This window comes from Bactrocera tryoni, chromosome 5, assembly GCF_016617805.1.
Source record: "Bactrocera tryoni isolate S06 chromosome 5, CSIRO_BtryS06_freeze2, whole genome shotgun sequence".
NCBI lineage: Eukaryota > Metazoa > Arthropoda > Insecta > Diptera > Tephritidae > Bactrocera > Bactrocera tryoni.
The window spans coordinates 53,579,187-53,600,030 of NC_052503.1; the positions used below are offsets into that span (position 1 = coordinate 53,579,187).

At 35.6% G+C, this 20,844-nt stretch overlaps 2 protein-coding genes across 3 annotated transcripts; one reads left to right on the forward strand and one right to left on the reverse strand.

The window, feature by feature from the left end:
- Positions 1-522: 522 nt before the first annotated feature.
- On the reverse strand, positions 523-6,550 carry LOC120778805. 2 transcript variants are annotated; one of them, XM_040110808.1, is made up of 2 exons: positions 5,134-6,550; positions 523-672 (listed from the first exon to the last, which is right to left on the reverse strand). In XM_040110808.1, exons 1-2 carry the CDS (start codon positions 6,451-6,453, stop codon positions 613-615), a joined length of 1,380 nt encoding a protein of 459 aa, XP_039966742.1. In that variant the 5' UTR covers positions 6,454-6,550; the 3' UTR covers positions 523-612. The 2 variants fall into 2 exon arrangements, with proteins under 2 accessions (XP_039966742.1, XP_039966743.1); XM_040110809.1 differs by having other exon boundaries at positions 523-663; positions 5,125-6,550.
- A 3,448-nt stretch (positions 6,551-9,998) lies between these two features.
- Positions 9,999-11,196, forward strand: LOC120777550. The gene has a single exon (XM_040108939.1). It carries the CDS (start codon positions 10,024-10,026, stop codon positions 11,143-11,145), a length of 1,122 nt encoding a protein of 373 aa, XP_039964873.1. The 5' UTR covers positions 9,999-10,023; the 3' UTR covers positions 11,146-11,196.
- The last annotated feature ends 9,648 nt before the right edge of the window (positions 11,197-20,844 follow it).

The following is a 20,844-nucleotide window of genomic DNA, read 5'->3' on the forward strand; positions in this document are numbered from 1 at the left end:
TTCGCCGCAGTTCATCGTACTCAAAAGGTTATTTTTGGCGAATGATGGGTGGTTAGCCATGAATTTCACCATGACATCTTTTTGTGTAGGGTTGACATTATTGAAATTCGTCCTAAAATTAACTTATTACTAAAAAATAATAAAAAATTACTCACGGACTCAACAGATACATTTACATACTCGTTCACGTATGTCATCACGTCAGATTACGATATAGGCGTTACGATTACGTATGACATAATCTGAAATATAATTATTTACGATTCAAGTCATACGTTCACGAATGTAACGATTCGACCCTTGGTCCAAAAGTAAAAAAAATGCGTTCTTTTGGTCTTTTGACCAAAACAATTTGCAGCACTTTTTTTTGAGAGAAACCGGCGCACACCTTGTTCTAACTACTTACGGTCATTACTTTGAATTCTCCTTCATATACCCAATATATTAAATTTCATCCTTCTGAGAAACTACTTAGTCATACCGCTCAATAATTTCCAAATAAAACAGCAGATGCACTTAATACAGAACAAAATTTATTTATTGTTTCTTCAAAAAGTTTGTATTTAAAAATATATTATTGAGATTATAATAATATAGAAAAGGATGTTGATCCTAGATGGCCAATTCCTTCAATCCCAAAATTCCGGTCGTCTCCAACTTAACCAGCGGCAAATCTTTCACTATCGACACGGAGAATAGCCTGCAATTCAGTTTTAAACTATGAAGAGCTCAAACGCCGTTCAATTTTCAGTGGGATTCCCGTTTACTCCCAGTTTGGTCATAGAGATTCAGAAAACGAAAATGGAATAGCGTGGAATTCAGCAAACTCCCGGAGGTGACTTCAAATATGTAGTAGTCTTCACTTGTCAGATAATGTCGCTACATCTCTTAATAAATCAAAGTAGGAACAGGACCTGTAAAAGCTTAAAGCGTTTTTGGTAGATCCAGTTTAAAAAAAAGTTGTGGTATCACATAATTTTAACCAGCTTGCTTGAGGTTGTATTCAAATTGTGGTGGCTTTACGATTTGACATCGCAAAAGAAGTACACATATATCGATATTTCGAAACAGAAAAGAGAAAGAAGATCATGACCTCAAGCCAGTGATCGGCAGGCCGTAGACGAAGCCGAACTGTTGCAGAAATTTTTACTATGTTCGGACCGACATTGAAAACATTTTGAAAACACATTTGTATGTTGTTTTGTGTGTTTTCGATGAGTTTTCACTGACAACTATCCATAGCGGCATTCACTTGCTTTTGCAAGATTGCACGATGACACAAAATGCAATAATCCTATACCGAAATATGCAAGGCCAAGAGAGTACCCATTGCAGAATCTAGTGATATATGACGGCACGAAAATAAACATGGGTTTGGGTCTGACATATTTTACAGCCATATAATTTTCTGCGTGTGTTTGTTGCTCCAAGAGGAAAATTCTGCAATTCGTGCAACGTGCAAGGGTTCTGCAAGAGCAAGAGAATCCCCCTAATAACACAATATCGATTGACAGCTGTATTTGTATATGGAATGTAAACAAATATCAAGTGACAGTTTAGGGCCAGCAAAATATGTCTTCCAAAAACATCGATTAAACTAGAGCAGGCACCGATTATAATAAGTGGAATGTAAGTTTTCAAGTAGTTTTCAGCGAAAACTGTGTTTTCATTTGACAGATTTTACATAGACGAAAACACAAGTTTCGTGCGAAAACCAGTTTTTCCCACGAAAACATGTTTTCGTTGTCGGTCCGAACATAGTATATAATACCGTAGACACGAAGACAGCGCCAGTTGCTTTCTGACAGAGATAAAGAGATGCCCAACTCTCCTATCACTGGAAATGTGAGAACCGCTCACCTACCGAACTTTGACTGTTGACTGGATTGGGTCGATTTTGACGTTTTGCAATTAGAATGACTGGAACCACCAGATTGAAATTATACCAAAAACGTATGTGAACGAAGGGATTTGTTGCCGCCGTTCAAGATCGCTAATAAAAATTGTAAAACTATGAAAATCAAAGAAAATGCAAAATTGAAATATATTTCATGAAACGTATTGCAATTTGATGCATATTAGAATTAATTTTTAATTACAAATGATTAAAAACATTTATTAATTGAGAACTAACAGGCTTAATTCACCTTATTAAGTATTGAAAGATCAAAAGTTAATTGTTTTAATATACCATATAATCTTAAAAAAGGATTTATGTAAAAGTCCAATTTATAACAATTTGCAATGCCCGAATTCTTATTTTATTCGATCTGGCCACAATGGAAAATGTTAAAAAAAACGCTTATTTTGAGGCGCTCTCACGCTGGAATAAGTTGGGCATCCCATTATCCTTGCTTTCCGACTTCACAGCGAGTAATATGTGCGGGAAAGTATACATATATATATGTAAAGCAAAACTCAACGATTTCATATATACCTTAGTCAGAATTGAACTTTTTTTTTGGAGAACATTTAATATTTTTTTAAGGCTTAACCGCTTAGAGTCTTTTCAAGCATAAACGATTCTCGTTTTGAAAAAGCTGACTTGAGCTTGAACTATATTTTCTAATAATATTTCTTTCTTTCTGAAACTAATACTTCTTCAAATTATTTGCTGGGTTCCTAATAAGTGTCCTTTTCACATATTTCCAGCCATATGAATCCAGGCATGTGTGGTCATTTCATGGCAAAGCGCACAAACTTCTTGTATAAACAAGAAACGCTTAAAAGGAGGCGTTATGCTGTGTTGGTGTTAATTTGGCGAAATTGCTTGTACCGCCCACCAGTGCAGTCTTTACTAATTTTCTGTAATAAATAATACGAGAGAAGGCTCAGTGGAGAATGGGTAAATAAAGTAATGAATTAAGGTGTGAACAGTAATTATGTACATACTTATAATTGTTAAAAAAATTGTTGTTGTGCTCTCTGGAGTATTTAATAAGCATTTTTGGACTGTTGCAATCTTTATTTTTACACTTCAGCAACTTGCTACACCTACCTTTCACATGGTGAGGGTATGGATTAAATTTTTTGAAAACAGGCTGTGCCCACGTTCCCTGATAGATATAAACTTAACTTTGTGGAAACATTATCTATTATCATTTCCTGAGATAGCTTAAAAAGAAGTAATATCGGTTAATAACCCGCCCACCCTAATACTATATGAAAGGTCTAAACAAACAGCAAACCTTTACAGTAAAGACGCCACGGAAGAGCTGCATGTGAACTGGGATCGACTGGGAAATATACGTGATACGTCAATCGCATACGGGACATACGAAAGTAAACGGATGGTAATGTGTCCTTAATTCGCAAGAGCTTTTAAATTACACATCGCTTTGGATCGTATTTTATGGTCACAATAGATGTGAAACTGTCAAAATTGTTGCAAATTTTAAATTTATTAAAAAAGCAAATAAAATATCAAATAGTGAAAGTATTGGAATGAAAAAATAGTGCAGAGACAGCTAAGAGATTGTAGCAATCCTTTGGCACTTTCGAATACAGAGAAAAAAATAAAAAAAAAACAAATTATGAAACCTTATTAACACAATTTTCGTTGTAAATTTTTAAAAAGATTTCGTCTAACTAAAGAGGTCTTGAATATATCCTACATAATGTAGGTTTAACGCAATCACACGTCTGAGCAGTGCCTCCAGTGCCACAATTAGCAGCCACACTCTCGCTTTTGGCTAGCAGTGTTGGCAGTGAGTAATTGGTTGGGATGCATCAAAGCACTGTTTCGAAGCTGACATCACATGTGCTTAAAGAAATGGAAACGAAGTTGTGCCCTCAGTTTATACGGTTTGCACCAGATGATTCCCTTACCTGCATGAAGTGGTTTTTATAGCAATATAAAATCACTGGAGGCAAATAAACACTTTTCAAATACTTGCTTGCTAAATACAATAAATTTTAGTTATTGGGGGCTTTGGTGGTACTCACATCGGCTTGCAAAAACCCACAGTAGACGAGCATATGTATATCTTTTAATGGAAAAGGCTGCCATAGCATCAACGCGATGATAGTAAGTTGCTTTAGAACATAGTTTTTAATAGATATATTTGTTAAATTTTGTTCTGCCAGATATGTGAGCACACATACAAAACTTAAGCTATCAACTGCCAATACTCTGACGCAACCCACGACTAATTTGTTTGGAAATACTCGGACCAGATAAAAGTTTTGGAAGAACGATTTCAGCACAATAGGAATGAAAGTTCATTGCTTTTAGGTATATTCTCCTCTTTTCGCTCTTTCGTAGTGGTTGAATTTATTTGCATGGTATTTTCATATGCCAGACACTTCTAATATGCATAAATCGAGAAAAATCATAAAAATAAATATTCTTCAAAAACATATTGCATATTTTTAACACTCACACCTTCCACCACAACTTGACATCTTTAACTGGTGGTCACACAGCATTAAGCTGTTTTCCCAGCTTCTCCCATAGTTTATTCGCCGCAGTTCATCGTACTCAAAAGGTTATTTTTGGCGAATGATGGGTGGTTAGCCATGAATTCCACCATGATATTTTTTGTGTTTTTTGACAATATTAAAATTCGTCCTAAAATTACTAATTTATTACTAAAAAATTTTAAAAATTTACTCACGGACTCAACAGACACATTTACATACTCGTTCAAGTATGTCATCACGTCAGATTACGATATAGGCGTTACGATTACGTATGACATAATCTGAAATATAATTATTTACGATTCAAGTCATACGTTCACGAATGTAACGATTCGACCCTTGGTCCAAAAGTAAAAAAAATGCGTTCTTTTGGTCTTTTGACCAAAACAATTTGCAGCACTTTTTTTTGAGAGAAACCGGCGCACACCTTGTTCTAACTACTTACGGTCATTACTTTGAATTCTCCTTCATATACCCAATATATTAAATTTCATCCTTCTGAGAAACTACTTAGTCATACCGCTCAATAATTTCCAAATAAAACAGCAGATGCACTTAATACAGAACAAAATTTATTTATTGTTTCTTCAAAAAGTTTGTATTTAAAAATATATTATTGAGATTATAATAATATAGAAAAGGATGTTGATCCTAGATGGCCAATTCCTTCAATCCCAAAATTCCGGTCGTCTCCAACTTAACCAGCGGCAAATCTTTCACTATCGCTACGAAGTTTGGTACTGAACAGGCATAACTGTAACCCTTCTCGATATTTTGCCTGTCCCAGGCAATCCAATCAATACTGTCGGAGACATCCTCTGCAATCAGATATGCTCCAGTTGTCAGTTCTTCAATTGTCAGATAGGGGTTATTCACCCCAACCAACGTGATACCTTTACGAGACTCAGCATCGATAACGATACGGTAAAATAGTCTCGGCACAGGTACGGCATTATTGTTTTGTTCATCGTTCATTAGGTACAACTCGCGTTGCACATTGTTAACATCTGGCAAAGTGCAAACACCCCAGGTACCAGTCCAGCAGAGTAGGGTACTATCACTGTCATGAGCGAACTGACGGACTCCATCCTCAATGCGCGACCAGTTACCGGCATTGAAGGACTGCCATTGTGGCACTACATTCACATAATGAAAAGTAGACTTTTGTTGGCCACTGAATATCAAGTCAGCTTTGGCAACCAAGTGGCCACGGGACAGATAATTTTGGGCTGTCACGTAAATCGAAGCATCCTTTCCAAGTATACGACTGAGTGCCTTCATTTGTTTGGGCCGTCTGTAAAGAGGGTCAATGTTTCTACCACCAAAGAAATCGCCGGAAGTGAAGTTTTTACGCGGCACGTCTTGTTTGTAGTGAACACTTCCAGGAGTAATGGTGTGTTCAACGTAAGAAGTGGTTTGGCGAATTTCATCAAAACACACTTGCATTGTCGGTAGTAATGACTCATTGAATTTATTGCCGAAATGGAGCCATTGGGTGCCTCCGCTGCACGGAAGTCCCGTTCTCATTGGCGTTGGCGTTGACATAGAAGTGCAATTGATATCTGAGAAATTTACGATTTCATTGTTTATAAGAAAATTTTTACCGCCAGCACACTGCGCCTTCAGAGTTTGTCCGTCGAACCGTTTTGCGAATGTATCACCACAGCGCAAACTCACGCACTGGCCATGGGGCACTACAATTTCACCACTTGAATTGGGTAGCAAGTGCTCAAGTTGATTTTCAGGCGTAAGAATTGGCGAAGTGTTGTGCATATCGCCATTGACTTTGATTCCACAAGGTGAACATGGCTTTTCGTCATATTTATTTGTACTTTTGATTATCGTTTCAGCTGATAAATTAAAGTTTGCTGATTCAAAACTATTTATCGGTCCATTTGTGATACTGTTAATTTGTCTATTAGTCGGATTTTTGTTAAAGTTTGTTGCAGTCTGATTAAGCCAGATATATAAAAACCAAATAATCAGTACAACTACAACTATAAATATCGTCAATATGAAAGATTCTCGCATTTTTCTTTGCTTTTGATTTCTTTTCTTGTTTATATAAATTTGACAACAACTTCGAATTGAGTACTTGCTACCCAATTTTTCTCTAATATGTTATTGCCACAATCACTAACTTCTCACTCGGTGTTTCGCTGTCTTTTAAAGAGCTTGCGAAGCGTTCTCTTATATATAGCCTTTCTATACCGCACGATTACTCACAATCGAGAGTGAACTTGATCGCTGAATTCTCAGAACATGTACTATTCTCTCTTTTACTCACAATAATTCCAACTGCAGACGAATTTTTTGCGCTCTTCAAACAGCTACACCGATTGTGCATGTGTGGTATTGTGCTCAGCGGCTATGCCATCTTATTGTATTTAGATAAATAAAACTACAATTTCATAAGTGAATGGTTGATTAATAAACTTAGAACACTTTAAAAAATACAAACTAAATAGGGAAGCTTAAAGTTATAAGCCCTATTACACTATATTTCTTAGTTTTAGCACAACTTACTATTTTATATACCTTTAAAGTGGCGTTTACACTATTGCTAAATAACTTTGCTAAGATTGTGTTGGGATTTGAAACTCTGACCAAATTATTGAGAATTTTCAAATGTTCAGTTGATATCGTGTTTCATAATTATATACCTGCAGAAGTAAGGGATTACAGCAGATCCTAGACCAGTTTCTTTCGTGGTTAAAGCTATTTATTTAAACTTTGGTATCCAATAGTAATGACATATAGTCTTCATACAGACATAAAAACCATTATAACTATTTCTTAGATCGGCATGTTCTGGCAGCACTGTATAGGAGAGTAAGTAGCGATAACACACAGCGTATCTGTGTGCCGTCATTGGGTGAGAGTGTTGAGCGCTTGCACTTCGTGTAGTTAATGCAATAGAGAAAAACAAACTTCGAGATACTTACATATTTTAGTTTTTGGCGCCAAGTTGTTTGTTACAAACTGAACTTTCTGGAAGATATTTCCATGTTGCCATATGTGGCAGATGTACAATCATAAATTAATGAGCAATCAGGGAGGTTACATTATAATTCCGACACTTCGCGAAATACAAAATGAAAGTGCATTGACCAAAATTGTTATTTACTTAATCATTTTTCTCAGCGTGATCGCGATGTTGTTTCAAGTGTGAGAAGTAACACTGCTACTTCCGAGATTCTGCTGCATCCAAAAATCTCTTTAAGTTACTAAGGAAAAGGAAATTATTCAACACATTAATGAAATATGATTATATTATTTTATATTTAATGTATATATTTTAGATATTATAGAAATTTCAGATATTTTACAATTAAAACCGAGTATTGTTGAGTACATTTACTATATAATGACCTACGATATTTTTGATTGTTTGAAACTTGTCAATTTGGCATTAAAAAAGGAAAATTTTTATCTTAAAACACGTCAGTTTCTTTTTTCAAAACTACGTAATTTTGTTAATTTTTGATATTTTCAAGTCATTGTATAAGAAATACCTTAAACTTTAATAACCTTTTTGAATTTTTTTGGTTCCAACTACTCGTTCGGCCGGAATCATGTCAGCCGTTGCGGCTCTCTGAAGGCAGCACATAGCTTTGTAATTTTTCAATATTTTTGTAAGAAAACATATCTTAAAATATAACTGAAAATATACCTTATTTTGTCCAAAGAACTCCGAAACATTCGATTGAATACTTTGCTTTAACAAATTTCGTGAAAATCGCCAAATTTTTCATAGGTTACACTGGTACAGCCCCTTAATGCTGGTATACATATGGCATATGACAGGTTTAAAAATACATATACTATACATACATACTATGTATGGTTCGTCTTTCGTATATTTAGTTTAAAATATGAACTTTAAGTTTTTATAGATTCAACGCAATAACTTCAATGTGTACTAAACATTTGCCATATAAACTCAAGCTATGGCTAAATTAAGCTTTCAATTGAAATGGTTTGAATTACTTTTTGGCTCCATCTTAAACTAAATATCGCACTAGCAATACTATAAAAGTACATAAATGTAAAATGCATATGTATCATCATATTAAGAATTTTTCATGAATACGGGGAATAATTTCCATTTCCTTAGTAACTTAAAGAAAATTTGGGTTGCAGCAGGAGAAGGTTACTTCTCACACTTGAAACAACATCGCGATCACGCTGAGAAAAATGATTAAGTGGAACCAAACAAACTAAATAACAATTCTGGTCAATGCACTTGCATTTTGTATTTCGCAATTCGGAATTATAATGTAACCTGCCTGATTGCTCATTAATTTATGATTGTACATCTGCCACATATGGCAACATTGAAATATCTTCCAGAAAGTTCAGTTTGTAAAAAACAACTTGGCGCCAAAAACTAAAATATGTAAGTATCTCGAAGTTTTTTTTTCTCTATTGCATTAACTACACGAAGTGCAAGCGCTCTACACTCTCACCCAATGACGGCACACAGATACGCTGTGTGTTATCGCTACTTACTCTCCTATACAGTGCTGCCAGAACATGCCGATCTAAGAAATATTTATAATGGTTTTTATGTCTGTATGAAGACTATATGTTATTACTATTGGATGCCAAAGTTTAAATAAATGGCTTTAACCACGAAAGAAACTGGTCTAGGATCTGCTGTAATCCCTTACTTCTGCAGGTATATAATTATGAAACACGATATCAACTGAACATTTGAAAATTCTCAATAATTTGGTCAGAGTTTCAAATCCCAACACAATCTTAGCAAAGTTATTTAACAATAAGGTAAACGCCACTTTAAATGTACATATACATATATAATAGTAAGTTGTGCTAAAACTAAGAAATATAGTGTAAAAGGGCTTATAACTTTAAGATTTGTATTTTTTAAAGTGTTCTAAGTTTATTAATCAACCATTCACTTACGAAATTGTAGTTTTATTTATCTAAATACAATAAGATGGCATAGCCACTGAGCACAATACCACACATGCACAATCGGTGTAGCTGCTTGAAGAGCGCAACAAATTTTTCTGTAGTTTGAAACTTTGTGAGAGAATGAGAGAGTAGTATTGTACATGTTCTGAGAAATCCGCGATCAAGTTCCCTCTCCGTTGTGAGTAATCGTGCGGTAAAGAAAGGCTATATATAAGCTCTTTAAAAGACAACGAAACACCAAGTAATAAGTTAGTGATTGTGGAAATAACATACAAGTATTAGAGAAAAATTGGGTAGCAAGTACTCAATCCGAAGTTATTGTCAAATTTATAAGTAATCAATCCGAAAAAAGTTATTGTCAATTTTATATAAACAAGAAAAGAAATCAAAAGCAAAGAAAAATGCGAGAATCTTTCATATTGACGATATTTATAGTTGTAGTTGTACTGATTATTTGGTTTTTATATATCTGGCTTAATCAGACTGCAACAAACTTTAACAAAAATCCGACTAATAGACAAATTAACAGTATCACAAATGGACCGATAAATAGTTTTGAATCAGCAAACTTTAATTTACCAGTTGAAACGATAATCAAAAGTTTAGATATATATGACGAAGCAGCCATTTTCACCTTGTGGAATCAAAGTCAATGGCGATATGCACAACACTTCGCCAATTCTTACGCCTGAAAATCAACTTGAGCACTTGCTACCCAATTCAAGTGGTGAAATTGTAGTGCCCCATGGCCAGTGCGTGAGTTTGCGCTGTGGTGATACATTCGCAAAACCGTTCGACGGACAAACTCTGAAGGCACAATGTGCCGGCGATAAAAATTTTCTTATAAACAATCAAATGGTCAATTTCTCAAATATCAATTGCACTTCCATGTCAACGCCAACGCCAATGAGAACGGGACTTCGCTGCAGCGGAGGCACCCAATGGCTCCATTTCGGCAATAAATTCAATGAGTCATTACTACCGACAATGCAAGTGTGTTTTGACGAAATTCGCCAAACCACTTCTTACGTTGAACACACCATTACTCCTGCAAGTATTCACTACAAACATGACGTGCCGCGTAAAAACTTCACTTCCGGCGATTTCTTTGGGGGTAGAAACATTGACCCTCTTTACAGACGGCCCAAACAAATTAAGGCACTCAGTCGTATACTTGGAAAGGATTCTTCGATTTACGTGACAGCCCAAAATTATCTGTCCCGTGGCCACTTGGTTGCCAAAGCTGACTTGATATTCAGTGGCCAACAAAAGTCTACTTTTCATTATGTGAATGTAGTGCCACAATGGCAGTCCTTCAATGCCGGTAACTGGTCGCGCATTGAGGATGGAGTCCGTCAGTTCGCTCATGACAGTGATAGTACCCTACTCTGCTGGACTGGTACCTGGGGTGTTTGCACTTTGCCAGATATTAACAATGTACAACGCGAGTTATACCTAATGAACGATGAACAAAACAATAATGCCGTACCTGTGCCGAGACTGTTTTACCGTATCGTTATCGATGCTGAGTCTCGTAAAGGTATCACGTTCGTTGGGGTGAATAACCCCTATCTGACAATTGAAGAACTGACAACTGGAGGATATCTGATTGCAGAGGATGTCTCCGACAGTATTGATTGGATTGCTTGGGACAGGCAAAATATCGAGAAGGGTTACTGTTATGCCTGTTCAGTACCAAACTTCGTAGCGATAGTGAAAGATTTGCCGTTGGTTAAGTTGGAGACGACCGGAATTTTGGGATTGAAGGAATTGGCCATCTAGGATCAGCATCCTTTTCTATATTATTATAATCTCAATAATATATTTTTAAATACAAACTTTTTGAAGAAACAATAAATAAATTTTGTTCTGTATTAAGTGCATCTGCTGTTTTATTTGGAAATTATTGAGCGGTATGACTAAGTAGTTTCTCAGAAGGATGAAATTTAATATATTGGGTATATGAAGGAGAATTCAAAGTATGTAATGACCGTAAGTAGTTAGAACAAGGTGTGCGCCGGTTTCTCTCAAAAAAAAGTGCTGCAAATTGTTTTGGTCAAAAGACCAAAAGAACGCATTTTTTTTACTTTTGGACCAAGGGTCGAATCGTTACATTCGTGAACGTATGACTTGAATCGTAAATAATTATATTTCAGATTATGTCATACGTAATCGTAACGCCTATATCGTAATCTGACGTGATGACATACTTGAACGAGTGTGTAAATGTGTCTGTTGAGTCCGTGAGTAAATTTTTAAAATTTTTTAGTAATAAATTAGTAATTTTAGGACGAATTTTAATATTGTCAAAAAACACAAAAAATATCATGGTGGAATTCATGGCTAACCACCCATCATTCGCCAAAAATAACCTTTTGAGTACGATGAACTGCGGCGAATAAACTATGGGAGAAGCTGGGAAAACAGCTTAATGCTGTGTGACCACCAGTTAAAGATGCCAAGTTGTGGTGGAAGGTGTGAGTGTTAAAAATATGCAATATGTTTTTGAAGAATATTTATTTTTATGATTTTTCTCGATTTATGCATATTAGAAGTGTCTGGCATTAGAAAATACCATGCAAATAAATTCAACCACTACGAAAGAGCGAAAAGAGGAGAATATACCTAAAAGCAATGAACTTTCATTCCTATTGTGCTGAAATCGTTCTTCCAAAACTTTTATCTGGTCCGAGTGTTTCCAAACAAATTAGTCGTGGGTTGCGTCAGAGTATTGGCAGTTGATAGCTTAAGTTTTGTATGTGTGCTCACATATCTGGCAGAACAAAATTTAACAAATATATCTATTAAAAACTATGTTCTAAAGCAACTTACTATCATCGCGTTGATGCTATGGCAGCCTTTTCCATTAAAAGATATACATATGCTCGTCTACTGTGGGTTTTTGCAAGCCGATGTGAGTACCACCAAAGCCCCCAATAACTAAAATTTATTGTATTTAGCAAGCAAGTATTTGAAAAGTGTTTATTTGCCTCCAGTGATTTTATATTGCTATAAAAACCACTTCATGCGGGTAAGGGAATCATCTGGTGCAAACCGTATAAACTGAGGGCACAACTTCGTTTCCATTTCTTTAAGCACATGTGATGTCAGCTTCGAAACAGTGCTTTGATGCATCCCAACCAATTACTCACTGCCAACACTGCTAGCCAAAAGCGAGAGTGTGGCTGCTAATTGTGGCACTGGAGGCACTGCTCAGACGTGTGATTGCGTTAAACCTACATTATGTAGGATATATTCAAGACCTCTTTAGTTAGACGAAATCTTTTTAAAAATTTACAACGAAAATTGTGTTAATAAGGTTTCATAATTTGTTTTTTTTTTATTTTTTTCTCTGTATTCGAAAGTGCCAAAGGATTGCTACAATCTCTTAGCTGTCTCTGCACTATTTTTTCATTCCAATACTTTCACTATTTGATATTTTATTTGCTTTTTTAATAAATTTAAAATTTGCAACAATTTTGACAGTTTCACATCTATTGTGACCATAAAATACGATCCAAAGCGATGTGTAATTTAAAAGCTCTTGCGAATTAAGGACACATTACCATCCGTTTACTTTCGTATGTCCCGTATGCGATTGACGTATCACGTATATTTCCCAGTCGATCCCAGTTCACATGCAGCTCTTCCGTGGCGTCTTTACTGTAAAGGTTTGCTGTTTGTTTAGACCTTTCATATAGTATTAGGGTGGGCGGGTTATTAACCGATATTACTTCTTTTTAAGCTATCTCAGGAAATGATAATAGATAATGTTTCCACAAAGTTAAGTTTATATCTATCAGGGAACGTGGGCACAGCCTGTTTTCAAAAAATTTAATCCATACCCTCACCATGTGAAAGGTAGGTGTAGCAAGTTGCTGAAGTGTAAAAATAAAGATTGCAACAGTCCAAAAATGCTTATTAAATACTCCAGAGAGCACAACAACAATTTTTTAACAATTGTAAGTATGTACATAATTACTGTTCACACCTTAATTCATTACTTTATTTACCCATTCTCCACTGAGCCTTCTCTCGTATTATTTATTACAGAAAATTAGTAAAGACTGCACTGGTGGGCGGTACAAGCAATTTCGCCAAATTAACACCAACACAGCATAACGCCTCCTTTTAAGCGTTTCTTGTTTATACAAGAAGTTTGTGCGCTTGGCCATGAAATGACCACACACGCCTGGATTCATATGGCTGGAAATATGTGAAAAGGACAGTTATTAGGAACCCAGCAAATAATTTGAAGAAGTATTCGTTTTAGAAACAAATACTAAATAGTTCAAGTCAGTTTTTTCAAAACCAGAGTCGTTTAAGCTTTAACAGTCCTTAAGCGGTTAAGTCTTAAATGTTAATTATTATTTCCGTTTTTTAGTAGAAGTGTAATTAGGAACAACACTGATATCTTTTAAATTATTTTTGTACGAAAAAGTGCGCCAAATTTTATCTAAAGCTTCTTCGAAAAATATAAATAAGTGTATTTCTAAATATAACAACTAACAACTGATATATCGAATAAAATTCATTAGAAATGAAATTTTCTACAGAAAAAGTCTTAAAGGTGCATATGAAATCGTTGAGTTTTGCTTTATATATACGTATACTACGGTACGGTACGGTACGGTACGGTATTATAATTGCCGCAAGCATAGTTCGCTCAAAGACTCGCAGTTTACGGCCTGCCGATCACTGGCTTGAGTTCATGATTTTCTTTCTCTTTTCTGTTCCGAAATATCGATATATGTGTACTTCTTTTGCGATGTCAAATCGTAAAGCCCACAATTTGAATACAACCTCCAAACGAAACTGGTTAAAATTATGTGATACCACAACTTTTTTTAAACTGGATCTACCAAAAATGCTTTAAGCTTGTACAGGTCCTGTTCCTACTTTGATTTATTAAGAGATGTAGCGACATTAGCTGAGAAGTGAAGACTACTACATATTTAAAGTCACCTCCGAGAGTTTGCTGAATTCCACGCTATTCCATTTTCGTTTTCTGAATCTCTATGACCAAACTGGGAATAAACGAGAAATCCACTGAAAATTGAACGGCGTTTGAGCTCTTCATAGTTTAAAACTGAATTGCAGGCTATTCTCCGTGTCGAGGAGATTGTTATGAATGCTATCTTATTTATCTTTAATTTGTTGGGTCAATTTTTATGACAGCTATATTCTTTGGTAGCCCGATCTAAACATGTTGGAAATTCTAGCGAAAAATAATCTATGTCAAATTTCGTGAAGGTATTTTGAGAAACACAAAAGTTTTTCATACAAGAGCTATCAGTTTGTATGGCAGCCATAAGCTATAGAGGTCCGGTATCGGCGGTTCCAAAAAAGTCTTGTGGAGAAAAGGACGTGTGCAAAATTTCATATCAATGTCTCAAAAATTGAGGGAGCAATTCGAGTATATAGTACAGAGAAATGGATGAACTCAGCTCGTAACTCTGATCAATTATATGTACATACAAATACATCTATGTATGTATTTATATAAAAGAAAGTGACGTTAGTTACTACGCTTATAACTGGAGAACGCCTGGACCGATTTCGGTGATTACCACCAATTCGGACAGGCCTCCGCCCAAACAAGGAGAATACTTAAGAAAATTCTGGAAAATTTTCCGAAAAAAAAATTATGAAGAAAATAAATTTTCAAATACGATTTTAAAAAGGAAATAAAAACGAACATGATTTTAAATGCTGGCGCATAACTCAAAAACGCCTGGACCAATTTGCCAATTCCTTTTTTAAAATGTTCGTTGAGGCTCGAGGATGGATTCGAATAATTGCCGGAGAACCCCAAAAAAGAGCCCTTTTCTTTTTCCCATACAAACGAATGAATGCTGTTAGTAACGCTAATGCTCGAGAACAGCTGAACCAATCTTGATGAAATTGATCAGAGGTTGTTCGCTGTGGATCGAGGAAAGTTTAGAAATAAAAAAACCGTATGCTTTTCGTGAGGAAAAGTCGGAAAGTTGGTCAATTCCAAAAGAATAACTTTTTTTCATACAAAAATTTTTTTTTCAACTTTTTTCCTTTTGTTTTTCAATTGTCAAATTTGTCGTTTGCTTTCTTTATTCCGGTTATTCAAAAAAAAATTATTGAAATTTATTCCGTGAAAACGTTAAGTGTGTTTCACACAAAGTGCTCAATTACAGATTGAAATTTGTTACGATGCCACGAAGAGGTCGCGTTCGTTTTGGCATCAACATAAGTATGTATATTGACAGCCCATGGCACATGACCGAGAATTCCCAGGATGCGATGACATACGAATGAAACTATGGATCGCGGGCAATTAGCAAGCGATCGTCACGATGTCAGAGGACAACTTTTCAAACAACTGTTGCGATGTTTTGTAAACTTTATCTTAAAGCAACGTATATGTGGTGCTGTTAGATGCTGGATGTACTCTGTTGAGAGAGGTTTGCCGCACGCACATATTCTTCTTTGGATGGTGGATGGTGGTTACACCAAATCAAATTGATGAAATCATTTCTGCGGAAATTCTTGATCCAGAGATAGAAGCAGAATTATACGAAACCAATATGGTTCATGTACCTTACGGACATCACAATACCATTTCGGTATGTACATATGTCTGACAATAAAAGTACGAAACACTAACCAGGTGCTTTTCTTTAGGAAACACAAACTAGAAATGATGGATACATTGGATATCAGCGTCGCTCACCAGATGACAATGGCAGAACATTTAGCAATCAATTTAGAGGCGTGAATATCGAAGTTAACAACACATCGAAGTCGACAGCATATGGATCGTACCATATTCGCCACTTTTGTATAATTCACATTCAAAACTCATGTCAATGTTGAATATTGTAGATTCGTGAAATCGATCAAATACGTTTGCAAGTACGTCACCAAAGAAAGCAACTAAAGCGCTTTGTAGGATGTTTACTTTTGCAATTCATGAAAGTTTTCCGACTGTTGTGCGTCTCGCGGTTCAACTTCTTTTAAGTCATTGCGTATTGTGAATGGTACAGTGTGTGCAACTTTTTGAGGAGCATGCCAGCAGTTGCGTTTGCTGGAACATGCTAATCACTGGAAACAGACGAAGGACAATGCAATAGTTACTTCGCATGCCACTGAAGTTCGCACAATTTTCGCGAAGATCATTTCGACATATCAGCTTTCAAATTCGCGTTAATTATGGGATACGAAAAAATGACATTGCCGATGACATTTTACATTGTATTCGCTAAGAATTGGAAATGGGCAAATTTTGGTTGATACTTCCAGTGGTTTGATATCAATTTCACATCCCTTTTGTCAATTCACTTCAACGGAGATGAACTCATCACGAATATTTATCCGAACATTGGCAAAATTATCGTAACTGCAATTGCTTGAGTGCACGCGCAATTTTAGTTGCCAAAAATACCGATGTTGATGACTTAAACTGGAAGATTCAAAGTCAAATTTTGGGGGGTTTGCGCTCATATAAATCGATCGATCGTCTTGACAAGAAAGACGAAACCGTAAATTATCCAGCGGAATTTCCAAATTATTTGGAGAGCCTTGGTATGCCCCAGCATCATTTGCGTCTCAAAGTTGGATCTGTCATTATTATGTTTCACAATCTTCATACGCCGAAACTGTGTAATGGAACCCGACTGATTATGACGGAGTTATCGAATACAAGGGACAGCCATTTCATTTCAAACCTATTCAATTTCCAGGGAAAATTGGCCAGATATATGTGGCGTGTTGACGAGTTGGAAACCCATCATCTTTGTATATTTGCGCACCAAAACAGAAATCAAAAAAATTATGTTTATGAAGCTGCGCTACATTAAAAAAGGTAGAAAAATCGAAAATAAATAATTTTCGACACAATATAATTTCAACTTTTTTCATTTCAAAGCATATAATTTCACGCAGAACAACGGCTGCGGGGTCAGCTAGTTTTCAATAATTTGGTCAGAGTTTCACAAAGATTATCTTAACAAAGTAATTTAGCACACTTGTTAGCGCCAAATTAAAGGTGAATACGAGTAAGTTCTGCTAAAACTAAGAACTATAGTGTAAAATTGCATTTGACTTTATTCTTCCTTATTTGGGTTTTATTTATGAATTTTTGAAATTTTCTAAGCTTATTACTCAACTATTTACTTACGAAATTATATTTCTATTTATTTAAATAAAGAAAGATGGCAATTCTGCTGATGAAAACGCGGCACATGCTCAATTGGTGTAGCTGCTTGAAGAGTGCAACAAATTTATCTGCAGTTGGAATTATTCACAGAGAATGAGAGAATAGTACATACTCTGAGAAATCAGCGATCAAGTTCACTCTCCATTGTGAGTAATCGTGCGGCAAACAAAAGGCTGTATGTAGGAGAACGCCTCACAAGCATTTCAAAAGGTGGGGAACCACAGAATGATAAGTAAAATGTTGTGGAACAAGAAGGTGCGTTCAAAAGTAAACAGGACTTTACACCAAACAAATGGTTTTTTCGGCAAAATCAATTTATTTTATTCAGAATAGTATCTTTCTGCTTCAATACAGCTTTTTGCAGGGTCCAAAAGCATGTCGAACGAGTATTTTAGCTCGTTAGCCGCCAGTATGCCCGCCGGTATGCCGGTACAAGCCTTTTGAATGGCCTCTACGTCTGCATGACACTTTCCTTTCATAGGCAATTGCATTTTTCCGAAAAGAAGAAAGTCGCACGGTGCCATATCTGGTATATCTGGTGAATACGGGGAGTGGTTAATGATTAAAATGTGATTTTTAGTCAAATAATCAGTCACAAGCATCGATAGATGAGACGGATTCTGAGCAATTTTTAGTCGTCAGTCAATTTGTACGGAACAAACCGTGGACGCACCTTTCGTAAGCCCAAGTGTTCGGTCAAGGTGCGATAAATCGATGTTTTAGAGATGTCCAATTCCATTTCCATGAATTTTAATAATTTCGGCAGATTTTTGATGAATTCAAGCACAGTTTCGATGGAATTTGCGGTGATCACGGATTTTGATTGGCCCACATGTTGATCGTCATTTATGTCCTCACGACCACTTTGAAACGTTTAAACCACTCGTGCAATCTGCTACGGGATAGGTATTCATCGCCATAAGCTTGTTTCATCAATTGAAACGTTTCGGTAAAAGTTTTACCAATTTTAAAACAAAATTTAATATTGGCTCTTTGTTCGAACTCATTTTCGCACCGATAACACAAACATACTAACACTTAAAACGAAAAAACTTCACTTCCAATCTATGAAATGTCATGAAGTTCTTACTGGACAATCGACAAAGATAGCAGGTTCCAACGCACCAGTTGACTTGTAGATGGTGCCACCAGGGGGCGCTAGATTCAAAAAGTCCTGTATACTTTAGAACCGACCTTGTATAAGAGAAAAAAGTAATCAGTCCGAAAAAAAGTTATTGTCAATTTTATATAAACAAAAATTGTAATCAAAAGCAACGAAAAATGCAAGCTTCTTTCATATTTGACGCTACTTATGGTTGTAGTTGTACCGATTATTTGGTTTTTATATATCTGGCTTAATCAGACTGCAGCAAACTTTAACAAAAATCCGACTAACAGACAAATTAACAATATCACAAATGGACCGATAAATAGTTTTGAATCAGCAAACTTTAATTTACCAGTTGAAACGATAATCAAAAGTTTAGACAAATATAACGAAGCACCATTTGCACCTTGTGGAGTCAAAGTCAATTGTTACTACGTCAATTCTTACGCCACACAATCTGCTCGAGTACTTGCTACCCAATTCAAGTGGTGAAATTTTAGTGCCCCATGGCCATTCGCAAAGCCGTTCGATGGCCAAACTCTGAAGGCGCAATATGTCGGCGATAAAATTTCAATGAAATAGTCAATTTCTCAAATAAATTTTCCTATTTTCTTACAAAAAATAAAATAATCAAGTGCAAAACAATGTCAACGCCAACGCCAATGAGAACGGGACTTTGCTGCAGCGGCAAAGACACCGAATTGATTAAAATCGGGATTGAATTCAATGAGTCTTTACTACTAACAATGCAAGTGTGTAGTGAAGAAATTCGCCAAACACCTTGCCAGCCACGGCTAACCACTTTTCTCAAATATTTTAATACAACTATACAATCTTTTTCTATACACTAACACCAACGCACATGTTCGGGTTATTTTTTTAATAATTTGCAAATACTTACTTCATTTGTTTCTATAGCATTGGAAATCAGTAGAATTGAATTGAAATAGCTGCAGCAGCAAATATAAATTGTTAAGTAAGTACATATGTATGTGAAAATAAGTGTATGTAATAATCTTTACTTCCATTTATTATAATCATTTTATATAAATAATCTTTCTTTTTCCTTTAGATATTACGAATTCTAATAATTATTCTTTATTTTCAGATAGTAATGATTTTTTTATTGAAAATATTTGTATTTCTGTAAAAATTGTACATTAATAAAGAAGAAATAAAAAAATTATTAAAAAATAAATTTAAAATGTTTGTTTAAAATTCTAAAAATATTTAAAATTAGGAATCAAAAAATGCTATTTTACCGTATTGTACCCTTATCTGACAATTGTAGAACAGACAACCGGAAGATATCTGATTGCAGAGGATGTCTCACAGAACATTAATTGGATTGACTGGGACAGGCAAAATATCGAGAAGGGTTACTGTTCTGGCGTTTTACTACCAGACTTCGAAACCGTGGTGAAAGATTTGCCGCTGGTTAAATTGAAGACGGCAGGAGTTTTAGGTTTGAAGGAATTCTCGATGTAATTGTATGTTAGCCTAGACATGTTTGATTTTATACCCTGAAGAGGGTATATTAAGTTGCCACGAAGTTTGTAACACCCAGAGAGAAGCGTCGGAGACCCTGTAAAGTGCATATATAAATGACCAGTATGTTGAGCTGAGTCGATTTAGCTATGTCTGTCTGTCTGTCTGTCCGTCTGTATATATACGAACTAGTCCCTCAGTTTTTAAGATATCGTTTTGAAATTTTGCAAACGTCATCTTCTCTTCAAAAAGCTGCTCATTTGTCGGAACTGTCGATATCGGACCACTATAACATAACGCTGCTATACAAACTGAACGATCGTAATAAAATGCTTGCTAGGGAAACTTTCTCATTTGACGTGGTATCTTCACGAAATTTGTCATGGCTTACTGCTTAAGGTAACAATATAATCTCCGAAAAAGTTGTTCAGATCGGATTACTTTGGCATATACTTAGCTTCCATACAAAGTGAACACATAGTTACTAAAAGAAATGACCCGGTGAAGGGTATATTAGCTTCGGTGCAGACGAAGTTAACGTTTTTGCTTTGTTGGATTTTTTGTTAGGCTACTGTATTGGAATCTTTTTGTGATAGCCTCAACTTTTGCTATATTTTTAGACAGTTTCGTTTGATATTTAAAGATTTCGGCTTTCAAATATTAACAGTACTAATTTATTCAATAGTTTTAAGGT

Excerpts from the sequence above, each read along its gene's own strand:
- LOC120778805 (XM_040110808.1), bottom strand. The coding sequence starts at position 6,453 with ATGCGAGAATCTTTCATATTGACGATATTTATAGTTGTAGTTGTACTG. Across the intron at positions 673-5,133 it reads TCGTAGCGATAGTGAAAGAT|TTGCCGCTGGTTAAGTTGGA; the intron begins TTGCCGCTGGTT and ends ATAGTGAAAGAT.
- LOC120777550 (XM_040108939.1), top strand. The coding sequence starts at position 10,024 with ATGCACAACACTTCGCCAATTCTTACGCCTGAAAATCAACTTGAGCAC.